This window comes from Centroberyx affinis, unplaced genomic scaffold (genome assembly GCF_046629955.1).
Source record: "Centroberyx affinis isolate AG114_WGS23_722 - 3 ecotype Tasmania unplaced genomic scaffold, CSIRO-AGI_Caff_v1 ptg004087l_1, whole genome shotgun sequence".
In the NCBI taxonomy this organism is placed as follows: Eukaryota; Metazoa; Chordata; class Actinopteri; order Beryciformes; family Berycidae; genus Centroberyx; species Centroberyx affinis.
In genome coordinates, this window is record NW_027281872.1 from 209,344 (window position 1) to 235,180 (window position 25,837).

Here is a 25,837-nt window from a genome sequence, read left to right on the forward strand (position 1 = left end):
TCATAGCTCTGCTGGAGAGGAAACATTGCTCAGCTCTCCCATTAGAGACGGGTCCACTTCATTAGTGCGTCTGATCAGCTTATATAAGCTTCATTATTATGTAGTGCATCACGTTCCCCACTGCTTTTTTCTCGCTCCCTCTGGTTCACTCTTATCTTAAAAGGAGTGAATCCTATTTGCGCATCTCCAGGCCTAGGCTATAGGCTATGTTTAGGGTGAAAACATGCCCCAAGAAGATTAACTAATGTCACCAGTCAGTCCAAGGTCACCATGTCCTAATATTGTCCGAGAATACTACTACTCTTATAAAAGTAATCCGTATATGCTATCATCATGTCATGTCCAATACCATAAAGGAGATTAAAATACCACATGATAATGAGCCACCAGTAGGCTATTATACAGTAGGCTATACGTTAGCTTAGGTGAGTCCAAATTATATATCTTGTAGTTTTTGTTTTTCTAATGCTGAGCAATTAGCAAGCAACCTATGTCCTATACCTGCCATACGAGATACAATACCATAAATTGAGATAAGATCACTATAAACTCACTGCCCTGTAGGAATACAAAGGAATTTTCATTATAGTGTTATAGAGTTTTCGTTAGCCATTGAAACATCCCGAGCTCCTCTGGTCAATCCTTTTGAAATAATAAGGTTCATAATGAAGCCAGAGAGGTATTTGGGCCCTGATGCAGCAACTAAAAAGTCCCTCTCACCAAAAGTTTCGGCTTCATATGATCCTTTATCAGGTTATGACCAAATGATAACACTAGATGGCACACTGACTGAGGCTAGTGTCGGGAAATGTGAGGACTTCCATGGGAAAGACCCCCTGCTGTGGCTCTCCAGTAGCTCTGCTTGCTCTTCAATGCACAGCAAAAAATACCATTGAGGGAATTTGGTTAGTACACTGCAAAAAATGTTAACAAGTCAAGTATATATATATATATATATATATATATATATATAATATTATTTCGTATCAAGTCTTAAAATCTTCTTAAAAAGGGTGAAATAATCTGCCGGCGTGATATCATTTCATTTGTTTGCAATGCAATTTTCAGAATTTTGTTCAATTAAGTGTGAACGCCTGTTCTTGATACTAGTGGAGTGATCTGCCTTATTCTATTGTTCCAAGTTATTGACAATTGTTGAAAACCGCGAAACTGCATAGGAAACAAGTGAATTCATGTCACCCTGCTGACAGAGTTTATTCCACTTCCACAAGAAACAATAGATTTAAGACTGAAAATGAGACTAAATGCCTTGTTTAAGATGAGCATCTTTTGCAGTGTGGACGCTCCGCCCTCTCGGCTGTCTCCGGCGCTGCGCTTTAAATAGCAGCTGTTTAAAAGCTCCCCTCCATTCTCCTGTCCGCTGTGCAGCACCGCAGTCCCCTCTCAGCCCGCAATCCCACTCATTCACACACATTTAATAAGCACTCAACATCCCGCAATGTCAGCCGCCAGCACCGAGACCAGTGCCCCGCTGCCCGCTGCCGGCGGCCGCGTCTTCTTCCAGGCTGCCCCCGGCGTGGGCTGCGCGGGGTCCGGCCCCATAACCAGGGACGACCCGGTCCAGAAGAAACAGGGCAAAGTGACGGTCAAGTACGATAGGAAGGAGCTGCGGAAAAGACTCGTCCTGGAGGAGTGGATCATTGAGCAGCTCAGCGAGTTGTACGACTGCGAGGTGAGTGGGGCATGGAGGCGTTAATTCACTAAAACCCCAACGTCCCGGGGGGTCAAGTGGAGCAGTGACTGAGATATCTGGTCAATGATAGATTATTAGACGCAAGTCACCAAACTGTCTTGCAGACACACACTCAGAGGGAACACTGGTCCTTAACACTGACAATTTTACTGTGTGGTGCGATTTTTTTGGCTTCCAAATGTATTTCTGTCTATTTTTTTTTGCTCTTTGCTCTCCATTACATCGTTAACCCGTACAAGATCAGATTTTGGACTCACCTAAGCTAAGGTACGGCAGGTGCTTATAGCCTGCCAGTTTTTGTCGCCCATGATCCCCCCTTCCCCCTCCCTCTCTCCCTGACCGACTTTACTCTATGCCCTTGAGTTGCATCCATGGATCTATTCGACCAGAACTGCAGCTGAACTCAGGCTCTAATGATTTCAAATGCTTGGAAGCCTTTTGTCATTGTAAAGGCGTCAGAATAGCGCACAATCCGTATTTCCCCAGGACCCTTACCTCTTACAGTGAATAGCCTGTGTGTCCTTAACTACTGCTGGCTTCTCGGTCTCTCTTTGTCCTCTGTAACATGGACATTCACTGGCGTTTTGACTAAAAGCGAGGATGCAGCCGGAGCCGCTTTGCTTAAAAGCAACACAAAAGCTGGGTGGTTCATAATGTGGTTCTCCACTGAACCACTGGACCCTGTCTGCCTCCGACACGGTCTATTGTCTCCTCTCCCCTGCTCTCCGCCGCTGAGGCAGAGCAAAAGATGAATGGCTCAATGAGGTCGAGGGAGTGCGGGAGAAACCGCACGGCTGCGCCTTTTACGCGTCAAGTCGCCACCGTCTATTTCTCCTTCAGCGAGCCTGCCCATCACCCAATAAAACGGGTAATGTGTTAAGGTTGAGAAATTGCTACCGCGGGCTTGTCATTTTTCCTGTGCTTGACATACATTATTGATGGTAGTGGATCTTATACCTTTGAGAGCAAAAGGGCATATTACATCGAAAACCAAATGAAAGGGCCTCATACAGTAGGCTATAGCATTAGATACTTCGTTATTGTGTGAACCAACACATCATGTGGTGGAATTAATTCCTGCGTCGCTTCTATGGTAATTTTCTCACTTTTAAACCCTTTTCACCCTTCGCGGGAGGGTCTTTCCGCAGACGATATAGACAACCCAATTATTTTGTGCGCTCACGTCCGCAAGACGCATTCTTTAACATTTAAGGAGGGAAGGAGAGCGCTATGGGGTGTCCTGTGTGTGTGTGTGAGAGAGAGAGAGAAAGAGAGAGAGAGAGAGAGAGACAGACAGACAGACACTCCATGGGGTGACTGTGAGTGCATGTGCGTTAGTGTGTGCACGCGCGTGCGTGTGCCGTGCCACACAGTATGCTGCCAGAGCGAAGTGGGGGGAGGGGAAGGAGCAGAGGAAAGAAGGGCAGTGGGTTAAAGGAGGATGTGCTGATGCTGTGACTTTCCTCACCAGCCAATCGCCTCCTGTGGCTCTGACCCCCTTCCTTACAGTGAGAGGGTCTGCACTGTACACACACACACATACACATACAGTAGACACACACACACACACACACATACGTCTGTCATCTCAGGCGTAACAGGCAGTGCAGGCATGCATACACACGTGCATGCACTCATTAACATGTCAGAAGGAGATGTCTGTGGTGTGTGTGTGCCTGCTGACATGCATGTGTGTGCATGTAGTTTATTTATTTATGCAATATGTGTATGTACACTGTCTCTGGTTTAAAAAAATCTGGACTGATGACTAACAAAGACAAATCACAACAGGATGCTGAATTTAGATCTCAAAGCGTTGTCTGTCTACCGCTGACATCTTTTCTCTCACTGCTGACACAAATATATTTTCATTATTGCTATGCAAATATTACTCCCTCCTACAAAGACTGCAGGCAAATAGACTATTCAAACTGCACACACATGAAAAGATATCATGATCTCACACAGCTCAAAACCTTGCTTCCACTATCTGTTACCTATTGAACCATCACTACGAGTTAGTCTGTTTGAAGCCATCTAGCCTTCAGTTGGTGTTTTTATGGCTGCCGTCTTGTTTGCAGTCTGCTTCCTGTGTTAGTAGTCACGCTGTGGTTCAGTCCCAGCTTGTAAAGAGCTGCAGCCTGTCTGAGAGAGAGGGCTGGTTTGCATTTCAAAGGCAGCTGAGCTTTTGGCTGGGAGTCAGCCAGTCATCAGCAGGTGCACTTGATCTACACGTCGTGTGATGCTTTGACACGGATCGACTGTTCTATTTGATGTTCAGATGGAGGGCTGTAGTGTAGCGCAGGGCCCAGGGTTGATCTGAGCCAGGCTCGTCTCGGGCATGCAGTCATTTGCCTCGGTCTTGGTCTTCTAATAGATGGTGAGGTTTCATATTTCTGTCTGAGATTTGTTCAATGCAAATGCTCATTTACATGAATAGTCAAAAACTTTGTGTAACAAAGTCACAAGATCCAATCTCTCCATTGTGCTCCATTGTGATTGTGTTATATTCTGTGGACAAAAACACTTCAGAGTGTCATAATCATTCCATGTTTTTTCTACTGTCTTGGTATTGGCGTTGAATAAAACTTGACTCTCTTTAGTCTTTTAGTCTTGATGTGAATTTTAACCCTCTCTTCGGTCTTGACTTGGATTTGACTGGGCCTGAATTTGGTTTGTCAGTTTGGTTCTGCGGTCCTGGTTTAGATTACAGTCTAGATTTTCCCAGCAGCCTTACATCTCTTCATATTGTGCCTGTTACACAACAAATGGGCCAATAATGCATGATAATCCACTGGCTTTCTGGCATTACTGCGTAAAATTTGCTAGTTTGATAACATACTGGCTGGGTAAGAAAGGTGTTGAATGGGTGTAGAAAGATACAGACTGTCATTGTCACTTTGGTGCAGCTTTAAGTCTTTGTGTCTGTCATCCATCCATCTATATCTGTCCATCCATTGGGAATGATGACAGCGCAGTGTTTGAGCAGGTGGACTTCACTGCTCACATGACAGTAAACAGGAAGTCACACTCCCTTCACGCCTGTTAACACCTCCGTGCTCGAACGGGAGACAGACACAGGTGTGCGTTTTTGTGTGTGTGTGTGTGTGTGTGCGTGTGTGTGTGTGTGTGTAAGTAACTGCTGATGAGGCAGTGTTGGTCTGGCTTTAAGGTCAGCTTCTGTATCACTTTCATATGAAAACTTGATACCAGTGTAGAGAACATCACAGAGGTTTGTGTGTGTGTGTGCGTGTGTGTGTGTGTGTGTGTGTGTGTGTGTTGATACTGAAATTGTTTGAGTGAAGAAGGGGTCAAATCATATGAGAGGAATGGATTTCTTTTTCTTTCTATAATGTCGCTTTTGTTCAGAAAAATGCTGTGTGTGCATGCGCAACACAAGACCATGACAGTGATAATGCTGTGTTTCCATTTCAACTTCATGCATCACCATCACCATGCAAGTCAGTCCAAACATTATTCACTACACAAAAATCATCTAGCTAACTTAAGGAAGATCAGAATGACAGAATGACAAAACAAATCATCCAATTTCAACATTTCTTCGTCCACTTTGTCTCGCCACATTTTTCCTTTCCCCATCTCTTTTCTTTCTTTCATTAAAAAGGATTTTCTTTCAAGTATTCATTTTCTTTGTATTTGTCTTCAGTGTATAGCATTAAGTCTTCCCTTTACTATTCTCTCTCTCTCTCTCTCTCTCTCTCTCTCTCTCTCTCTCTCTCTTTTTCTCTCTCTTTTTCTCTCTCTCTTCCTCCCTCTCTGGGCTATAGGATAACAGAAGGTGAGTTCTGTCAGAGATGGATTTCTCTCTGCTCTCCTGGGAGACGTTGCCTCTGTTCATGTTTGCTGTTCAAAGGACAGAGAGGAGAGAGACGAAAAGGAGAGAACAGAGGAGAGGGGCGAGTTTTATCGAGAGAGAGAGAGAGAGAGAGAGACACAGAGACAGAGAGAGAGAGAGATACTCAAGTACACCCAGTACAGCCCTTAAGGCAGTGCAGGACAGGAACATTGGACTGGTAGTTGCTGGCTTGTTTAGTTCTCTCTCTCTCTCTCTCTCTCTCTCTCTCTCTCTCTCTCTCTCTCTCTCTCTCTCTCTTTCTCTCTCTCTTTCTCTCTCTCTCTCTCTCTCTCTCTCTCTCCTTCTCTACCTGTGTCTTTACCTCTCAGTCTCTCTCCCCTGTCTCTTCTCGCCCTTTCTCTGTTATGCTATTGTCCAACATCACATAAAAAACATCTTGCTACAGCTCTTGGTTCATTAGCTAGGTTTAAAGTAACAATCCGTGACATTTTCACATAAATAAATATCTGTTTTGCTACTGTATACCACCAATTGCTATAAAACAATAGTGATTCATCCTGTACCCAGGTCTTTCCCGGGAAAAATCATCTGGCACACAGGAAGTGATGCATTTTGGAATAAATAGAAGAAGAACTGGGTAGTTCAAGGAAAAAGATATCACAGTACCCGTCACACTGTTTGATAACCAGGTGATTCAAAAATAAAAATTTGAATCGATAAAAATGCAAAAAGCCTTTACACTACCCGTACATATATGTGTCAAATGCGTTGACAAATCGCTCTTAATCACGTTATTTCAAAAATCTTTTTGCCTCAAGCGTGTGTAAAACGTTTTTTTCACAATAGTGAGGAAATCTTATCAAAATTTGCTGTTTCCATTCAGCGTTTCTAGTTCGACACATCATAATTCCCATAAAAATTCTGGGATGTAAACCCAGCTAATCTGCTAATCTCTCTACTGCAGGATAATTCTCATTTCATCAACCTTCCCTACCTTATTCACTACCTCCCGAAATGGAAAAGGAGGCATATAAGCACACTCACTTTTTTTTTTTCTAATTAACCCTACGTTCTCTCTCCATCCATCCTCCAACCCAGAATGAGCCCACTATGAGAGACTGGGCTGAACTGGTTTAGAGTGGGATTTAATGCTGAGGTCAAGTTCAGGTGATTAAAAGGTAGAATGTGTCAGCATGGGGACGAATCTGTCTGTCTGCGCCTCAACACAATCAATAGAGGCTGTTAAGAATAAGACAGCAGCTTAGGGCTTCTTTTTCTTGTGTGTGTGTGTGTGTGTGTGTGTGTGTGTGTGTGTGTATGAGAGAGAGAATGAGACAGAGAGAGATTGAGAGAGTGGTAAATCTATTGTAGGCTAGCAGACTCTGCAGTTTGTGTGTTGTGTGTGTGTGTTGCGCTGTCGGGGTGCTTACTGCAGAATAAGGGGAGAGACACACTGTAATGTCCTACTTTTCCATGGCTCAGCGTCAATAGAGCCCCACTCAATGAAGCTTATTCATGTGTACAAGCACAGACACTGCCGGCAAACAGTGCTCTGCCCTAGGGCTGTGTGTGTGTGTGTGTGTGTGTGTGTGTGTGTGTGTGTGTGTGTGGCCATACATGTGTGGTTTTGAGCTGAATGAGATATTGCGCTGTTCTATGGCAGATATGGGGTGGCAAGCAGTCGGGGGTACTTCCCATGAATGCATGAACACATGCACACACATGCAAGGATGCACACACCCACCCACACACACACACACACACACACACACACACACACACACACACACACACACACACACACAGGGTCAGTGTACAGTGTGTTTGGACCAAATGGAGCAAGGGGAAGTGGGAGACACTAGCCCACAGGCACGGAGCATCTTCTCATGGGATAATACTAACTCTAATTCTCCTCTGTCTGCTCTCTCTCTATTTATCTCACTATTTCTCTATCTCTCTCTCTCTCTCTCTCTCTCTCTCTCTCTCTCTCTCTCTCTCTCTCCCTCCCTCTATGTCTGTGGGCGATCAATGCAATAAGGGGGGTTGGTTTGGTTTCCACACTGATTCTTGTTTTGTGTAGGAGGGTCTGTCTCGGGGCAGATGTATGTGTGTGTGTGTGTGTGTGTGTGTGCACATTTGTGGCTAAGGGAGTCTGGGTTGTGTTTCTATGCGCCCCCCTGGCATCAACACCAACTTCTAGGTGGAAAAAAACTGGAGCATCTTTGTCTTTTCTCTCTGTATCTTTATTTCTCTTTGCATCTCTCTCTCTCTGCCTCTCTCTCTATCGCTCCCTCTCACTCTCTCTCCCTCTCTCTCTGTCGCCTCCCTCCCTGCTTCTCTCCAATGACCTTGTCAATAACACTCCCCCCCTCTTGCCTGTCCTCTGTTCTTGTTGGGAAGGTGAACCAACATGTATCATGTGAACCTCGTAGGGCAGCAGAGGAAGAGACAACGCTGCAATTCAAGCCAAGTCATTAGCAACGCTCAATAGGGTCAAGAATAGCATGCTGGACCTTATGAGGCTGACTAGCGCTGGGATAAACACACACACACACACACACACACACACACACACACACACACACACACACACACATTGACATACACAGACATTATGTTATCATCTAGGTTACTATTACACTGTATACTATATGCTGTATATACATGCACACGTTGACATACATACACACACACACACAGGTTACTGTTAAACTGTATATATTAAGGGTTTATCAAGAAATTTTCCTCTTTCACTCATTTTGTGTCCCTATGTGTGTTCATCACCTCTGACAGCTGATGGATGTGATTCATCTCGGCGATCAATTGAACAAGTCTCACTGTGACTGATGACAGGAAATGAGCTGGACTTGATTACCTCATTATTTAGACAATGGGTGTTCTCCGTTACACAGATCCTATAAGCTTTTAGTGAGCGTTACGCCAATCCAATGTGCTTTAAAAATCCATGGAAGGCACTGGGCGACTGCACAATTAAGGGAGAAGAGTAAGAAAATAGTAATGGAACAATGGGAGCGTTAGGACAGAGCAGAGAGAGAAGGTGAAAGAATGGGAATGAGAGAGGAGAAGAAGAGAGTAATACATGTAGGCATTAGAAACCAGGATCCAGAATTACTACCATTAATTCAAGTATTACAAATTGATTGATAGATTCGCCCATTGGGAAACTGATCAATTGCACGGCTGTTTGAGTGACCCTAATGTGTTTATGGATCTGGAAGAAGAAGGTCATTGTTGTGCTTGTTATCTCTACTGCGAAAGGCAGACATTCATCTCTCTGCCATTTAAATTGCACAGACAAGAATAGATACTTGCACAGTCAGTGGGAATTTGTGTGTGTGTGAGTGTGTGTGTGCATGCACGTTGACACATTTCATATAGCACCTGCAGACACATGCATCTGCTGCTAAACAAATCAGAGGTGTTGACAAGAAGGCCTTTTAGTACTCCGATAGCCACCAGCTGTTAAAACAGATATACACACACACACACACACACAAAGGTGTCACATATCTATCTCAAAACCAGGGGGAAAGGTTAGAATGTGTTTGTTCCCCATTTTGTCATCTCTCCAGCCCTCGCTCTCTCTCTCTCTCTTCATCCTGCTGTCAGCCTCTCTGCTCTTCCTCCTCTCTCTCCCAGACTGCGGACACCCACCTGTTTTTTTATCCTCCTCTGTCTGTCCTTTCCTGTGTTTCTTCCCTCCAGCATTTATTCTACCTTCACCCCTGATGCTTTCACATACATTTAGATTTGACATTTTAAGCCTTGCTGTCATCTGCAGCTTACAATGAGTGCAACGGTATAAAAAGCTTCAGTTCCTAGTGTTCAGAGAAGAAATAAAAAAGGCAACATTAAACATGGCATCTCCCACGAATGATGCAGACCCCCGTTGGGCTAATCAGTAACACATATGCCACTTTGTTTTGATCTGTAATTGTAGCGCACACCCCTCAGGCCAATCAGTGTAATTTAGAAAATGAGCGAACACAGTGGGAAGACGCATCGTCAAGTTTCGTCAAAATCCGATCAACATTGTCTGAGATATCGTGTGTGATGGACGAGTGAACAACAAGCAAATGGAAGGAACCTGATCCTTAGCCCCTAACCTCAATCTCACTGTGGGAGACAAAAATAAGAGGGGAAAAGCAGGTTTTCCTTTTCTTTTTTTTGCTGTCAACATCCCTTTCTCACTTCTTCCTTGTTCCATTTCTTCTCCGTCCACTGTGGCTCCCCAGTCTATTAACCCGGTGTTCTGTGTTTATGGGCTTGGCTGTGATAATATAATTCGGTCATGGTGGCTCTAGATTTCTCTACCGACCCTGGGGAGGCACGTCCTCTCTGTCTTCTGCACAGCAGAGAGAGAGGGAGAAAGAAAATGAAAAGATAGAGAGACAACAAAATGTCTGCTGGTTGTTAAATTGAATTATCTGGCTTGCAAGTCTAAAATGAATTGCCTAAATGCAGTTAAATATAGTCTTTAAGTCCTAAAATAGAGATTTAAAGAAACAGAAAAGTTAGAACAGCAGTTGAGAAGCCATTTCAAGTAATTGATATGAATTTTAAATTTTAATGATATTCAAATAATTTTGGCAAGAAATCAGCCCAGACAAACATAACTATTCAGTTTGAAATGATGTTGTTTTATTTGTTTTGTCATTTTTATGTTTATTTTTGTTTAGAAAATTAGTCTTTAGATTCAATTCAGCTGGTGTTTAAGAGGTCTTAAAAGGCATAAATTTAACATGCTGTCAGCTGCAGAGAGATTGGAATTTAAAAAGACTGGAGATTGCCTGAAGATAGAATAAGGGGAAGAGTGGCTGTAAAGAGAAAGACCAGGGATAGAGAAATGGAAAGGCATTCAGAGGGTGAAAGGAAGAGACGTTGAGTTTCACAGGCTGACATTGACTTTCTTGTCTTTCTATGGCATCTCCTCCCATCCCAAGGCGGTCCAACTAATCACTGGTTCCATTGTCAACAGACCTAGACCATTTATAAACTGGCTGTTTACAAACACTGACTCACTCTCTCTGCTTGGCTTAGGGAAAAGATTCATAACACGGTCGTCATTCACACGTGTGTGAGAGAGAGAGAGAGAGAGAGAGAGAGACTGAAAGAGAGAGCACATTATTGTTTTGACTTTCAAAGTTTGTGGGTGTGTGCATGTGGGTGTGCACCTTACTTGTATGTCTACCTTTGCATGTGTGGGCAGGCTATGCAGTGATATAATGGTAAATGAAAAGCTGGGTAAACCATGACCTGCAGTGATCATCATAAGGCAAACAACCACCATCATTAACCAAAATCAATTTTATCTACAGAGAAAACATTAATTTATGACCCTTTCTTTGTATAACCTACATCAGTGTGAGGTATACTATGAATTTATGTCATTAAGACTCATGTCATCTCAAAAAAAGAAAATAATTCTCTATTCTGCAAATAAAAAGGTTGGTACTGAGTTTAGGTGAGCTTACCTTTCACTACACCCCTGCTTATACATCTTTATAATAAATTCCTTTCTAATTGTAGTGTGCCTCAGAATTTGAAAAAAATTCTCGACTGACTGGCTGGCTGCTAGTGACCCTGGTGCTATTGATGTTTTCAGTCCGGTTTGGCTGGAAGCGTTACTTTGCACTGAGGGCAAAGGTCCCACTGGGCCCCAGCCATCAATACACCGGCCTCAGGGAGGAACCCTCTGCCTCATACAGTTAAATACAGTTAAAGTAATCATGAACCCCTGAATCACAAAAATGTAACACAGTGGCATATTTCACAGCATGGCACATCAGGAGGTGCTGTGGCAGCCAGTGAGAGCTGTTTTTACTTTCTTGGCATTAAGTCAAGATCATTCAAAGCAGGCATCGGACTCCAACAAGGGTGCACCTTGTCCCCTCTCCTGTTTGTGATATTCATGGACAGGATATCAAGGCACAGCTAAGGTCAGGAGAGTGTCCAGTTTGGTGACATTAGGGTGGCATCTCTACTGTTTGCAGATGATGTCATTCTGCAACACCAAATGCATTGTATCAGACTGTGGTGGTGAAGAAAGAGCTGAGCCACAATGCAAATCTCTTGATTTACTGATTGATCTTCTTTCTGATCCTCACCTATGGTCACAAGCTCTTGGTAGTGGCCAAAAGAATGAGATCGGGTATACAAACAGCCAAAATGAGGTTTCTACGCAGGATGCCTGGCCTCACTGTGACAGGGTGAGCTCAGCGATCTGGAAGGACCTCAGAGTTGAACCGCTGCTCCTCCACGTTGAGAGGAGCCAGTTGGTTCAGGCACCTGGAATGGATGCTACCCAGGTGAATCCCATTGAAGGTGTAGCAGGCACGACCGAATGTAGGAGGCCTGGAGCAGACCCAGGACATGCTGGAGGTACTACATGTCCCAGCTGGCCTGGGGGCACCAAGGGATTCCTCAGCAGCAACTAGAGGAAGTTGCTGGGGAAAAGGACATCTGGGTTAATCTGCTTGCCTTGTTGCGACTGTGAACCTGACCTGGATAAGCGGCTAAAAAATTGATGGACAAATGGGACATTCACCTCAGAATGGTGTTCCAAAATTCAGCACATATACAGTGTTTTATTTTTCACTGACTTTGAGGATGAATTCTTCCTTCAAACCCCTCTCTTTACCAGTTCCGCTCTCTGATACAGGATGTCCTCTGGAGTATGGCTGAATCAGCTGCTAAAGTTTTTGCTGCGGTAGCTGACTTTATCCAGTGAAGTCACATCATCTGTGCTGTACGGGTTCAGCAAATTGTAGCGCTGGAGGGGGTGGGGGGGTGGGGGGGGGGACGGTGCTCAAAGACTGTGAGAGGAGAGGCTGGGGAGGGAGAAAGGGATGGAGGGGAGGCAGAGGAGAAGAAGAGAAGAGGGAATCCCTTTCTAGCATCCTACATCCTGTCAAGACTGTTCCAATCGGCATGTGGGAAAATACCTAAAGCACCTTACAGATACAGAAAACCAGTGTTCCTACACATTTTTCCTTTTAAAATCCCATATTTTCAAGACCTTAGTTTTTAGACAATGGGTACTTATCACTCATTGTTTTATATGTCTGACTGTAAAGGGTTGATAACATTATCAATCTAAGTAAGCAATGTATTCTTTTGGCTTAACTTTAGCAGCTGATTCAGCCATACTCCAGAGGACATCCTGTATCAGAGAGCGGAACTGGTAAAGAGAGGGGTTTGAAGGAAGAATTCATCCTCAAAGTAAACGTATTGTTTTGTGCTTTACAGACTTTTTGAGACATGGGGATTTTCAGAATCATTTCCCATACATTTCCAGACTTTTCCAGACCTTTGTGGGAACCCCAGAAAACTCACTGCCTCTATTTGATCCTTTCTCTCTTTCACCATCCTCCACCTTTGTCCTCTTGCTCACCTTGATCCACTCTTCTTCTCAGCTCTTTTACCTGTGTCATCTCCACCTCCATCTCTCTCTCTCTCTCTTCCTCACTGTCTCATAAGATGAATGCATCCCACCTTGAGCTCTCACTTTGATGTGACACAGCATGGCAGTGCAGAGAGAGAGAGAGAGAGAGAGAGAGAGAGAGAGCTGAGCTGTGAGATTTCCTCTGTTGCCTTCTCCTCCTCTTGCTTCCCCTCTGCCTCATCATCACCGTGACCCACTTATCCGTGCGCTCCTGCTCTCCCTCTCTCTCATTTATCCATCCTAATTACTCCTCTCCTGCACACCTCTCTCCCTTCCTCTTCCCTTTTGCAGTCCTTCTATACCTCTACCTTCACTCCCATGGCATTTCCCCTCTTTCTCTCTACATGCCGTCCCTCCTTTTATATTCCCCCTTTATTTCGTAACATCCACCTGATGAAATCCTTCATGCTGTCTTTTTTTTCTCTTTCTCTTTTACATCATACTCTTTCGTGACTTTCTTCCTGTGTACAATATTGTCTGCTGGGGCATTTTTCTTCTTTATCATCTCACGCTGTTATCTATTGGCATTCTCCTTACTTTCTTCCTGTCCTACCATTTCTCTCTCTCTCTCTCTCTCTCTCTCTCTCTCTCTCTCTCTCTCTCTTTTCTTTATCACTTGCATACAGAGCTAAGATGAAAGAAGAGTGGGCATATTTATTATCTTAATCACTGGATGCCTTCCATTTGAAACCAAATCAGACTCTCTCTCTCTCTCTCTGTATATGTGTGTGTGTGTGTGTGCGTGTTCTATATCTCTCTCTACTTTTCTCTCTCTCTCTCTCACGCTCTCTCTCTCTCTCTCTCTCTCTCTCTCTGTATCTCTGTATGTGTGTGTGTGTGTGTGTGTGTGTGTGTGTGCGCGTGTTCTACATTCTCTATGCTATGTGGGGGATCTGTCGATGTCAGCCACACTGTGTGTATTATTGAGATATTGAGAGTCAGTTTCAATGTACCAGTATAGGCAGAGACTGAATGTTCCTGTGCTCTTTGCACCACTGAAACATAAGCACACACTCTTGAGACTGTCGGGAGAGAGAATCATAACTGACAGACAGCAGCGTCAATTGCCAAGCCTCCATCTGCAGGATCTTCACCTGACAGCTGCCATGATCCTGAGGACAAAACCAACCTTTTTGCTACACCACCCCACTCTGCAACTGTCTCACACTAATGCTAAACTAAACCTAATGCTAAAGTAAACTGCAGTAGCCTACAATTTATCATTTATCTCTTCATCATATCATTTATTCAAACCTCAGACTTACTGGCTACCAGATAGTCACAAGGAGCAAAAAGCATGTAAGTGCAAAAGTTGTATTGCTTCTGCATGAATATTAGAGTAAGCAGATAGACGCTGTAGAGCTTTACAATACAAGCGTATGCATGTTTCATTTTGAATCAGGCCATTTCAGGCCATTCCAGGCTATTCAGGCCATTTCAGGCCAACATTCATTGGCCTGGAATTTCATCTCTGCGCTCGCCTGAACATTTAATTTCCCAAACAGACTTTATTTCTGTGGTGAAATAAAGTTCTGTTGTGGTTTTGACAACTATTGTATCTAGGAGCTCAAGCTAGCTGCTAGCTGCTAGCTAAGCAGTCATTAAATAGATTGTAGATCCTTTTGCATTAGTTAAAAGAGTCCCATTGGTGTATAACCTAAATTAGGACTATTTTAGGTGGCACACCTGTGTAATATAATCACCTTTTTATATAGCCCATGAGTAATAGCGCTATAGCAATTATCTCTTCAGATAGTCATCCATTATTAGCCGCTGTTCAAAAGAAAACTGGTAATTCTCGTTCGCAGGTAGGCAGGCTGTGAATAGGAATTAGCAGTGAATCACTCGGCTAAGTGAAGTGATTCTCTGTGACAAGGAGTTTGACTCTTTGTTCGTGTGGACTGTTTGAATAGACACTGCGGTGAGTCACGGGGTCGGGCTGCTTGCATTAGGCTTGATTCACCTTATCGCAGACCAAGCAGACTGAAAACGCTGCCGGCTGCTTAGCAGTCGGTGAAAACAAGTCTGACACACATGTGCACATATCCGCACACTTTCTTTACACACAACAGACACACTGTCTCTCTCGCTCTGCTGCTCTGAATCTCTTTTGCTTGCTCTCTCTCGCACATACACAAAGTTGCCTTCATTACAACAAACACTCTTTCTTGTCCTCTCTCTTGCACACACACTTGCCTTTATACTTAAACACACTCGCTCTCTCATTCTCTTTACTTCAATGTCTGTTTCTCTCAATCTCTTTCTCTTGCACACACACACATACAAACACACAAAGTTGCCTTCATCCACAACAAATGGTCTTTCTCTCCTGCTCCACACACACACACACACACACACACACCCATGCCTTTACACAAAAGAACACTAACTCTCTGTTTTTCTTGCACACCTGTATACTGCCTGGCATAATTAGGTTGTTTCTTAATTTCTGCCTGGCTTCTGTTTGTGTTTTTGAGATCACATTAAAGGAAAAACAAAACCATCTGCTGCTGTTACATGTGGGAATATCTTGCTATCCTCCACACGATATATATATTTATTTAACACCGTTAATCCAGAGTTGAGCATGGCTTGTTAAGGATGAGGTTCTGTATGCCTGTATTCGAACCTGTGCCTCTATCTGCTGTATGTTACAAACTTGTGTATCGCACAAAATCAGACCTTTCTGTTGTATTTATTTGAATGTATTCCTGTGAGTGTGTGAGAGAGAGTTTGTGTGTGTGTGTGTGTGTGTCTGTCTGTCTGTCCGCCTGTCGCTTTCTTTCTCCTGGCAATGTGTGCTGTCATTCTGTCACCCTCCACTGATGGCTAGATGGAAAATTGTTTTCCCCAGGGTTGTGGGTGTGACCAGGACTATTTTAGGCCCTCAATCACCAGCAGGCCAACAACACGATGTGTGTTTATCTGCATGTAAGTGTTTGAGTGTGTGTGTGTGTGTGTGTGTATGTTTGTCTCTCCATTCCTGTCATTTCACACAATATATTTAACACGCTTATGCACTCTGCCACAAGCCACAGAGAGACACAAAGCCCTCTGCTCAGCGCTTCTCTCCGGAAGATTGATGGTGGCTAATAAGACGGGTGTGTGTGTGTGTGTGTGTGTGTGTGAGAGAGTGTGTGTGTAAAGTTTTGCACGTCGTCTGCGTTTGCCCACAGCTTTGCTCCAAACACAGCCCATGCTTCCCCTAGTCATCACCAATCACTATGGCAGAGGGTGATGGACTGCCTGCTGACAACTGGAAAAGCCGGGGGTACACACACACACACATACAGAGGGATTCAGTCATGAGGGATAGAAATAGATAGATAGATAGATAGATAGATAGATAGATAGATAGGTTTTTTTGCCCTTCGCCTTCACTGACCCAAGAAGTGGGTCAGTGTGCTACATTCCCTCCTCCTGACAGACAGTCACTTCACTGTTAGTCATTCTAATTCACTTATTCATCTTTCTTATTGAGTTAGGCTACCGATTCTCTCCTTATGTAAAGCACACTGTGCGAGCAGGACACTAAATCAAAGTCATTTTTCTGCATCTTCTTTTTTATCTCTCATTTTTTGCCATTTATGACCGAGGCGGTGATCTCTGTATTCTGCTCACACCTGCCTCGAACTTGCAGGTCGCTGCTGTCAGGTGAAAACAAGTTGACTTTTCTGGAATTTAGAAAAACAGCTTTCTTTTCTGACTGACAGGGCCATTCGTTCAAGAAATGCTAGTTTGGATTTTGAATGGGTTTCATGGGTCGTAGAGTCATGGGACTTGCTGAACCTATAAAGGTCAGAGGGGGGTGACGTATCCTGCTGACATACATTTCTTCTGAACCTCGTACCTCCAAAATATCAACTTTGCAGTAACAAAAAAACAGGCGTTTTTAGCTTCACCATCAAGTATATTTATATAAGAGTTTATCTAATGGGGCTTTGAAAGGGTTTCTTAAACCCACGAGATCAGAGAATTTTCTCAACCCATATAGGAGCATGTAATCCTTTGATTGAGGTGAAAATCACCAAAATTGGATTTACATGGTTTTCACATGACAAGAGTGATACGTTCCTCACTCTTAACTCTTTCCCTCCCTCTTTACCTGAAGAGTTCAGCTGTGTAACTCGACATGGCCGTCTCCCTTTCTCTCTCTCTCCCTCCCTCCCTCCCTCTCTATCCATCCATCCATCTATCTGTCTTCTACTCAATTTGAAACAGTTCCTCTTTTCTCTGAGGTTTTACATTAGCATGTAACCTCTGTCCTCTGGTTCCACAGCACTGGTATGTTAATAGATGACAGGCTTTGATACGTTTCACCATATTCCCTCGTTTCTCTGCCTTCCTTTTCTGTTTTTTTTTTTTTTTAACGAGGGGGATTTCAGAGTGAGACCCTCTCACTAAGACACAGAGAGAGATTTCTGAGAAAGAGGCCGAGGGGGGGACGCTCATCTGCGGAAAGACTGACATGCTTAAAATGCTTGTCGTGTAAATGCCTCTTAACGGCTCAGGAATAAGGATGAAGTTGGGGTAGCGGGGTGTGTGTGTGTGTGTTGAGCATTTGTGTGTGCATGTGTGTGTGTGTGAGCGGATGTGTTTGAGCTATGCCAGAGCTAGATAGTGAGTTTTACTGATGTCAAGTGGAATTTTTGACTGCATAAACAAGTGATGTAAGGTTAGCTGAAGGTGAGGAATCAACATTCTCCTGTTTATTGCTCAAGTGAAAAATGTAAAAATGGCCAAAATCATTCATCTTTGAATCATACTGATGTAGATATAGCGCACATGTATGGCAGACACACCTTGCACCTTGTCTCATGTACTGTAATATAATTGCAAAGATATAATTGTGAACTAATTCCATATTCTGTGCACATCAACCCACACATAACTGATGTTACAGTGACTGAGCGCTATTGCTGAGAGCTCAGATCAAATAATCCTTCTCTCGCTGCTCCTTTGAATGACAGACCTGAATGCCAACGCAACCTCTCGGCTAAAACATACACACACACAGACACAAACACACACACACGAGTCCTTTGCACGCCTTGTGTCTGACACAAAACACACACATATATAGGCTACACACAGACGCACATAGACTCACACAGATTATGTTTATTGTGACCCGTAGGTAACAATAAACCTACATCAACACAAAATCATAGAAGCACTATATAAAAAATTAAAAGTAGAAATTAAGAGATAGGTTTCTTTATGAGGTAATATATAAGTATAAGTAGTTTAAGTCTGTGTTGGAACCTGACTAATTGCACTGATGGAAAGCTATGGAAGTCAGTAATAGAGAAATAATGATAAACAGGAATATAGAGAACTTTGCACTGGTATCCAGAGTATCATTAGGTATAAACATATAACTATACAGCCAGAACAGAGTTGAGTATTGACTATATGACAGTATGACAGATGTTGGATACCAGCAGTAGTGCTAGTGTCCATTTTGGTGCTATTGTCCAATTTGGTAGGGGTGTGCAGTTCAATTGTTTGAGAGCCACCGCTCAGAGGAAGAAGCTGTTCTTGTGCCTGGTTGTTTTGGTTCAGCCTGAAGAAGGCAGAGCTCGGAAGATGTGGTGACCGGGATGGGAGGGGTCAGCGCTTCCTCTGCACAAGCCTTGTGGTGGAACAACAAGCTTCAGAGGCACAGGGAGACCTTTGAAGTGGCGTTGAGCAGAGCGCAGCGCCTAACCACCGAGCCGCTGAGCCAGCCCAGCCCCGGCAGGGCTGGCGTGGCACGATGACATTTCCATATGATGTCTCCTCCGCTTAGGGCAGCGCACACATGACACAGGGTGCAAATATACGTTTGGGCCGTTTGCAGCTTGGAGACAAGCGTCATCGCTGTGGAAACAGTGTTTTGGATACAGACTTGGATTTGTGTTGATAGGTGGGATGGATTTAGAGAGTAGGATGCAGTGTGAGTAAGTGAAAGTGGGTGACTGTGTGTGTGTGTGAGTGCGATAGGAGGTGGTGTTGGTGAGTGTTTATACCTAAGTTGGAAAAAAGAAAAAGGACCTTACTGCATGACAATGGTGATATGTATCCAAATGATGTGTTTCTGACCTGTATGCATCTCTTTGTCGTGAAGTTCGAATTTGGATCATTCCAATCCAAAATATGTTCACTTTGATGAGTTTTGTAGAAGCAGAGTAGGGGTTTCTGGCACAACTTCACCTAGGTTTATGGAGAAGGGGAAAAGGTCTAAAAAGGTCAAAACTCCAGCAACACTTGTAGTATATAGAACAATGAACATCAATGACCCTGATGAAGGCCACAAGCCAAAATGCGTTGGTCTAACAATAAAGTTGTTCTATATACTACAAGTGTTGCTGGAGTTTTGACCTTTTTAGACATGATGAGTTAACCAGTTTAATTTCCAGTTTGCTTCCTCTCCTCCTCCTGGTTAGCGTGTCACTGATTTTTGGGTGTGCCTTGGTTTCAGGCTGTCACTAACCAAGAATGTGTTTGTGTTGCAGGAGGAGGAGATGCCAGAGGTAGAGATAGACATCGACGACCTGCTGGAGGTCAACAGTGAAGACGAGAGAGCCAGCAAACTGCAGGTACACCTTTGTGTCTGTCTTTGTGCCTACAAGTTTCTACTTAACACACGCTATTATAATATACATAGACCACTGTACAGGTGATAAAAGAGTGAAAGTCAACATTAAAGGAAAAATCCACCCTCTTACACTGTTGTATAGCATCAACCCACGCAACTTGCCTTCTACTTCTACTTCAATTAGTGTTTTCCTACATTTCACAGAATGCCTTTCAACAACCCAACAAGAGAATGTGCCTGTATTTGTTCCGTTCAGCTGTGGGTTATATACGTGTAGGTGGAGAGAGCAATAGTGATAGCGATGGTAAGAGCAGGGTGTTTTTTTTCTGGTCATGAAAAAAGCAAGAATCGCACCCCTGCCTCAAAACGCAGTATGTGGCTGCATTGCATTCTGGTCTACTGAGACTTCTGTCGGTGGAGAAACTGGTACCTCTGCCTCTTCTGTGACAGATTTCTCCCTGTATGATGTCGGTACAAAATGGTGAGTCTAGAAAGAAGCTCTTGCTCTTTGATTCAGAGGGACTGACACCAAAATGTGCTCTGCTGATAGTTTTTTTCTGCTTATCAAACTCCATTGTAGCTGCACTGGAAATATCTCAATATGACATCATGTCATCTTCATTTGGACAATTATCCATGGGAATAAGAAAAACACAGTCAAAAACAAAATGGACCCAGAAATGCAACATGCATCACCAATAGCTGTTATTTTTAACAGTGTTAAGGTGTTTTAGGGTGGATTTTTCCTTACTGCACAAGTCCAGGAGTCTGTAGTGATTTGAGCACACTGTTTGAACATTATGTCCGATTCCTCTCTCTTGTTCTCTCTCTCAATCTCTCTCCCTTCCCTCCTCCCCTCTTTCCAAAGGAATCACTAATAGACTGCTACAAACCAACAGAGGTGAGTATATGCTCATGTTTAGTGTCTTTCTCACCTATAGATTATAACACATAATGACCTAGTGGTTTGAGTGAGTAGATAGACGCTGTTGACGCCCACGTGCATCATTCGATTTGTACTGTCTGTGCTTTGGACCATCGTGTCCCAGATGTGTATGTGTGTGGTTAATTAACGTCCTCAACCCACACAAACACACACACACACACACACACACACACAGGAACACTGTACTGTACATTCCCTCAGTGCCAGCCCTCAAGCTATCAGACAGTCATTCTCTCTCTCCACTGTCATTGCTTCATCCTGACCTGAATACAACACATGGGCTGAAAGGACCAGACGCTCCACACACACACACACACACACACACACACACACACACACACACACACACACACATAAAAGGCAATGGAATACAAAAGAGCAACACTGCCATGTCCTGTCAAGGTTTGTCTGTGTGTTAGATCTACTACAGATCTACTGCCTCCATGTACACACACACACTTTAAATCTGTTTACTGGTTGAGAGTGTGTGTGTGTGTGTGTGGGGGGGGTGTAGAGGTGTTGAGTGTTTGGGCTTGGGTGAGATGGGTTAAGCCATTTTGGTGATTAAAGGTAGCACAGACCAATCACATTACCTCAACACACGGCTATCCCTTCCTGCCTGGACTCTCCATCTGTCATCACTGTGTGTGTGTGTCTGTGTGTGTGGGCGTGTGTGTGTGTGTGTGTGTGTGTGTGTGTGTGTGTAGCCCACTGGCATTAGGTCAGCCTGTGACAACCACCACAAGGTCATTGGTATGCTGAACCAGTGGCCAGCCAAGCTGACAGCCGTTGATGTGTCACATACACACACACACACACACACACACCTAGACACACTGTAATCCCTTGTGGACGGAATAGCGCAGATGCCATTTTGAACGCAAGCCCATAAAGAAGACTTCACCGAGGGATACAGCACAGGGGAATGGAGAGAAAAGGTGTGAATGGAAAAGAAGGAGGAATAAAAGAGACAGAGAGAGAGAGACAAAGTTGAGCGGAAGCAGAGAAAGAGAGGGAGCGATCGAGGGAGGATGAAAGGAAGAACGAGTGCAGTGTGGGAAAGAGGTACGCTGGGATAATAATATCAGAACAGGAGATGAAGGGGAGGAAGTAGAGAGGGATTGAGAGAAGCAATTACAAAGAGATATTAAGAGAGGGAGGATACAGAGGGATATAAGAAGAGAGCTAGAGGGAGGGAGAGAGACAGGAACATAAGGAGGAGAGGTACAGAGGGATCAGGAAGAGGAGGAGGAGGAGGGAGGCGTAGTTGTCATTAATTAGGTCATGCGCTGTGTCACCTCTGCTGTAATGATGAAGATGATATTCCACCATCTTCTCCACCACAGTCTCTCTGTCTCTTATCACTGACCTCCAAACACAAAAGAAGAGAGTTGTCTTCCTCTTCCTCCCTCTTACCTTTTCTCCAAATTCAGCATTTCCTTCTCTTCTTTTAATGTCACTCTCAATCAAATAAAAAATAACTTCATTGCATGTTCAGTTGTTATGGAGACAAATTATCCTTTACCTGTGTGTGTGTGTGTGTGTGTGTGTGTCTCTCCTCCCTTGCAGGACTTCGTCCGTGAGTTGCTGGGCAGGATAAGGGGGATGAGGAAACTGAGCGCACCAACCAAGAAGGGCCTATAATGGCTGTAGTGTCAACCAACCAATCAACCATTACATCATCTTAACCCCGCCTACTCAAACCACTCAACATGGACTGTCATCACGCTCCCACAACAGTAACTTCATCGAAACATAACAGCATTAATAAACATTGCGCAACCTGCAAATACGTTACCATAAAACTGCTGCATATAGCACTAGTCATTCATTTCACAATTTCTTAGAATGGCAAGATGTATCAGGATAGATAGGTAAACAGAACAGAACATGTTTAATAACAATACGCAATACAGCCACAGTACAATATCAAGCCCTGGAACATGCCACAACACATACAGCCGATCATAGCCGCGCTTTAACATTTATTCCACCTAATTCAACGTTTTAGAGCCATGTTGCGACCTTTCAAGCCGATGCTGTAAACCCAACAGCCATACAAACTCAAACACCAACGAAGAGAACATCTTCAAAGGGAGGGGTAAAAAAAAAAAATGTTTGTACTAGGCGTGACATTAGTTGTAGCACTATGTACACACAGTGCTTCATGGTTTTTCATTTCTTTTTTTACTGAGGTGTTTTGGTGTTTACTTTTTTTGACAATGTATGTTGCCACTTATTGGTCATGTAATTCTTCTAGTCAGTTTAGCATCTGGTGAAATGTGGTCTTCAGCAGTTTTTTGGTCCTACTTCAAAATCAACCTCCTTCTCCCCGCTCCTTCGGTGTTTGCGAATTTGAGGGAGCTCTGTGGTTTTATTTTGACAAAGTTCATTCAAAATCTCAGAGCTTTAACACACCAACTCTGTCCTCTTGTGATCTGTAAACTCTGAAAAGAGTGGGGAACCTAGTAAAGACCAACATTTTAGCAAACCAGGCTGAAATGATCTAGAGTTTTGCCATTCACCCACTGTTCTAGAACACAAAGCAAGGCATGATGGGTGTTGCAGTTCTCTGTGTGAGACTACAAGACCTGAATGATTGGCAGCCCTTAGCTTATCATGCCACATGATGTCCATTGTTCTCCCTCCAGCTGTTTCATCAGGAATACATATCAGTTGGTTGTTTAGGTTTTTGGCGAGCTTCAAGCACAAAGCCCAAACAGTTTAGTTGTTCCTCAAACCCTGGTTCACTTACCTCTGCTAACTCACCTCTCTAATAGTGGTTGACGTTGCCTTGAAGGACATTCAGGATCAGTTCACCATTTTCCCAGCACTGAACCTTAACCACTGACAACCTAAAGGCAAATAAGGTCTTGGGTCAGCGCCTGAGGACAACTTGAACCTTTGACACTCAAAGGCATCAGCCATCCAGTCAGGTCCTGTAGGAAAGGGGAGGAGTGCCAATCCAGGAGTATTAATCCTAAAGGTCAAAGGTCATGGCGGCATAAGGGTGACACATTTTCACAGAGATTGTTTGTAATGTTTGTGAAACATCTTCAGGTGGACGCAGGACTCTAGGAAGTTTAAAAGTATAAAGTATAAGCTGATATTTGCTAACTTTTCCAGGTTGCAGAAAATAAGTTTGTTATTGCATAAGCTCAGATTTAGGAGGTGGATTTAGTTATTTATTGTTGTTAATAACCCTCTGTGCACCAACACACTCAACACAACCTGTAAGCTCTGGTACAATCATGACTCTGTAAAGGGGTTGGGCCCAGTTCCATTTCCGAGCAGTCGATCCTGAACCGACCGGAACGGAGCAGACCTCAACCTGCTGTGTGTAAAATACCCTCAGCTGCCAAAGACAAAAGCAGGGCAATGTTTAATTTAACGTAACACTTGCAAAGCACTGGACTTGCATGCTAACAACAGAGAAAACAATGATAAAGAGTATAGATATTATGAAATTATAATCAAGCAAAAAATACTTTTTTGACTTAGGTACCATGTATGACTTTGTAGAACCTTTTGTGTTGAAACAACGTGGCTGTCACGTTGGAGAGAAACCAGGAAATAAAAAAAATGGTGCTGTTTTTTGTTGTTCTTCCCAGGTTTCGGTCGTATAAAGGCGTTTTCACTGTCGGTCGACGCCAGAGATGAGTGTGTCTGTAAGAATCTGTCTTTATTGATGCAGATATTTAGGGATGCATCTTCATAGTCTAAAGTGGCTTCCTCTTTGCGTCTCATTTCCTTGATCTGAACAGAGCTGGATGGGTGTCGCCATACTGAGCTAGCGATGGTTGATTTGTTTAGAAAGATCATGTGTTTTCCGCATCAGTGAAGCGGAAGGGAAGTTGGAGAGGAAGCCATTATAGGCGACTGAGATGCATCCAAGCTCTACTGGCGTCCGTGTCTAGGTACTCAACGGGATTTTCTCTGTCGAGAGACTGTTCAGGGGCAATAGGCTGATATTTTATAATTTATGGGATTTCATGAGTATGTGGAGAGTATTTCGAAAGTGTCCATATTAGAAAGCTTTACGTTTGCATGTGTTTTTAAAGTAGCATGTTGAGGGGAACATTTTTTGTTGGCCCAAAGGTTTTTATTTCACGAAATAAACACTTTCCTTTTTATACCTTATTATTATTATGAATAAAATATTCTGTTTTTCTTCTGCGGTTTTGTTGTTTTTCTGTACATCCACGACAAGCGTTCTCGTTTTTAAAATGTAATGTGTGTGTGTGGTCTTGTTTTTGCTGATAATAAAAATGCAGAATGACTCTGTACTGTTTCAACGAATGCGCTCCCTGTGTGGTTTCTATATCTACCACACATAATGGATAAGGGAGTGTGTGTGTCTGTGTGCTTTATTTAGACTGAGGAGAAGTCTGTGCAGTACAGAGAATATCCAGATGATGTTGTGTGTACCTTTACGTGTATATCATGGCCTCCTGTGTGGCTGAGTGTGTGCCATCATTCAGATGCAGTTAGATTTGTGTGTCTGGACTACATGTGTTTCTCTTTCCTGTGACTGAGCAATGCATCCTGTACAGTGCCACTGCTCAGTGATTATAAGGGAACTGGAAAGGGTTCAAGTGAGCACCTGTGCCTGTTTGTGCCCTAGAGGCATATTAGAGCACCCTGTTTACCAGTATGGTCCGTCTCAGTGCCACACAGTGTGACAGTCCAGTCACTGAACAGAGAGCTGTCTGCTTCTGTATACAGCTCATCAGGCATTACATTATTGCTCACTATGTGCATGAGTAGCCTTGCTCTGCAGTACGTCTAGCTGCATATGGACTCTAGCCTACTGCCCTACTGTACATTGTAACGAGGTAGAAAGTGTTCATTGATCACTGATACAATTTTAAGGCTGTTAAAAGGCCATTGCGAAGGCACTGAGAAAGAACAATCGCAACAAAACTTAATGTTACATAAATCATTGATCTGTGAAGGAACAATTCAGCCTCACTAGAAATCATAGCTCATATCTTTATTTATAAAGGGCAGTCATTTGGAAGAATATAGGCCAGTTGTGGAGGAACGAGAGACGCACTTGGTGCTTGCGCTCAAACTTTTATTCCTGAGAACATCATAATGAATGTTTTCTGATTCACGGACACACACATCTCTACAGACCCAAACAGCCTTGCGTGTTTCACTGCAGGAAATATAATTGCACTTGCAGTGTTGCTGCGTGTTGGGAGGGACAGACAGGCGGAGCGCCGCCAGTGAATGTGCGAGCCTGCGCCTTTAAATTCTGTGACCCACTTTTCACAGCTGGGGCTGGCTGGCAGGGAGCGCTCGTGCACACC

General features: G+C 43.6%; 1 protein-coding gene across 1 annotated transcript; it reads left to right on the plus strand.

Moving 5' to 3' along the window:
- Nucleotides 1-1,406: 1,406 nt before the first annotated feature.
- On the plus strand, nt 1,407-24,810 carry ppp1r14c (protein phosphatase 1, regulatory (inhibitor) subunit 14C). Its single transcript, XM_071542386.1, has 4 exons — nt 1,407-1,693; nt 19,494-19,577; nt 20,445-20,477; nt 22,092-24,810. The coding sequence occupies exons 1-4, from the start codon at nt 1,460-1,462 to the stop codon at nt 22,164-22,166; spliced, it is 426 nt and encodes a 141-aa protein (XP_071398487.1). The 5' UTR covers nt 1,407-1,459; the 3' UTR covers nt 22,167-24,810.
- Nucleotides 24,811-25,837: the final 1,027 nt, after the last annotated feature.